The sequence below is a fragment of the Fonticula alba genome, assembly GCF_000388065.1.
Source record: "Fonticula alba strain ATCC 38817 unplaced genomic scaffold supercont2.13, whole genome shotgun sequence".
Classification (NCBI taxonomy): domain Eukaryota; order Rotosphaerida; family Fonticulaceae; genus Fonticula; species Fonticula alba.
The window spans coordinates 88,111-88,758 of NW_009242983.1; the positions used below are offsets into that span (position 1 = coordinate 88,111).

The 648-nt window shown below is 71.6% G+C and overlaps 1 protein-coding gene across 1 annotated transcript in view; it reads left to right on the plus strand.

Moving 5' to 3' along the window:
• H696_05695 (hypothetical protein) overlaps window positions 1–367 on the plus strand; it is a gene marked incomplete at both ends in the record, with an annotated part of 7,935 nt that extends 7,568 nt beyond the window's left edge. The window contains 2 exons of the mRNA XM_009499511.1: window positions 38–323; window positions 356–367. Of these exons, the coding sequence (XP_009497786.1) occupies window positions 38–323; window positions 356–367 (298 nt within the window). The remainder of the gene's footprint in view (window positions 1–37; window positions 324–355) is intronic.
• Between the last annotated feature and the right edge of the window lie 281 nt (window positions 368–648).

Genomic DNA, 648 nt, shown 5'->3' on the forward strand with positions numbered 1-648 from the left:
CCACGTGCACCGGGCCCAAGGCCAGCCAGTGCACCAGGTGCTTCGACAGCTCGGCCACCCTGACCCCCGGGGCCGAGCCGGCCTCCTGCGTCAACTCGACCCCCGGGGCCGGCGCCTGCAGCCCCCAGGCGCCGGGCTGCCAAGTGTGCCACACCGACGCGTGGACGACTTGCCTGGTCTGCCAGCCGGGCTTCCTCCTGACCTCGGACTGGAAGTGCCTCCCGCCGGACCAGTGCCCGAAGGGCACCTTCGCCAACCCGGACACCGGCACGTGCTCCGCCTGCCCGATCTATTGTCTCGCCTGCACGGCCGACGCCCCGCACGTGTGCCTCAGCTGCCCCGCCTTCGGCCCCAGTTACCTCCTTGACGGCATCTGCTCCGGCGACTGTCCGGACGACAAGTACTTCGAGTGGTGGGGCCAAAGTAACCCTTTGTGCTTGGCCTGCTCCGAGGGGTGCAAGCTGTGCGGGGCCGCCGACTGGTGCGACCTCTGCCAGCCCGGCTACACCCTGCACCAGGGGGCCTGCCTGCCGGAGGGCGCCTGCCCGGCCGGGACCTTCGCCAATGTCGGCACCTGCAAGCTATGTAGCGACGCATGCGCCACCTGCTTCGGCCCGGGGGCCGCCCACTGCACCGGCTGCCCGGCCG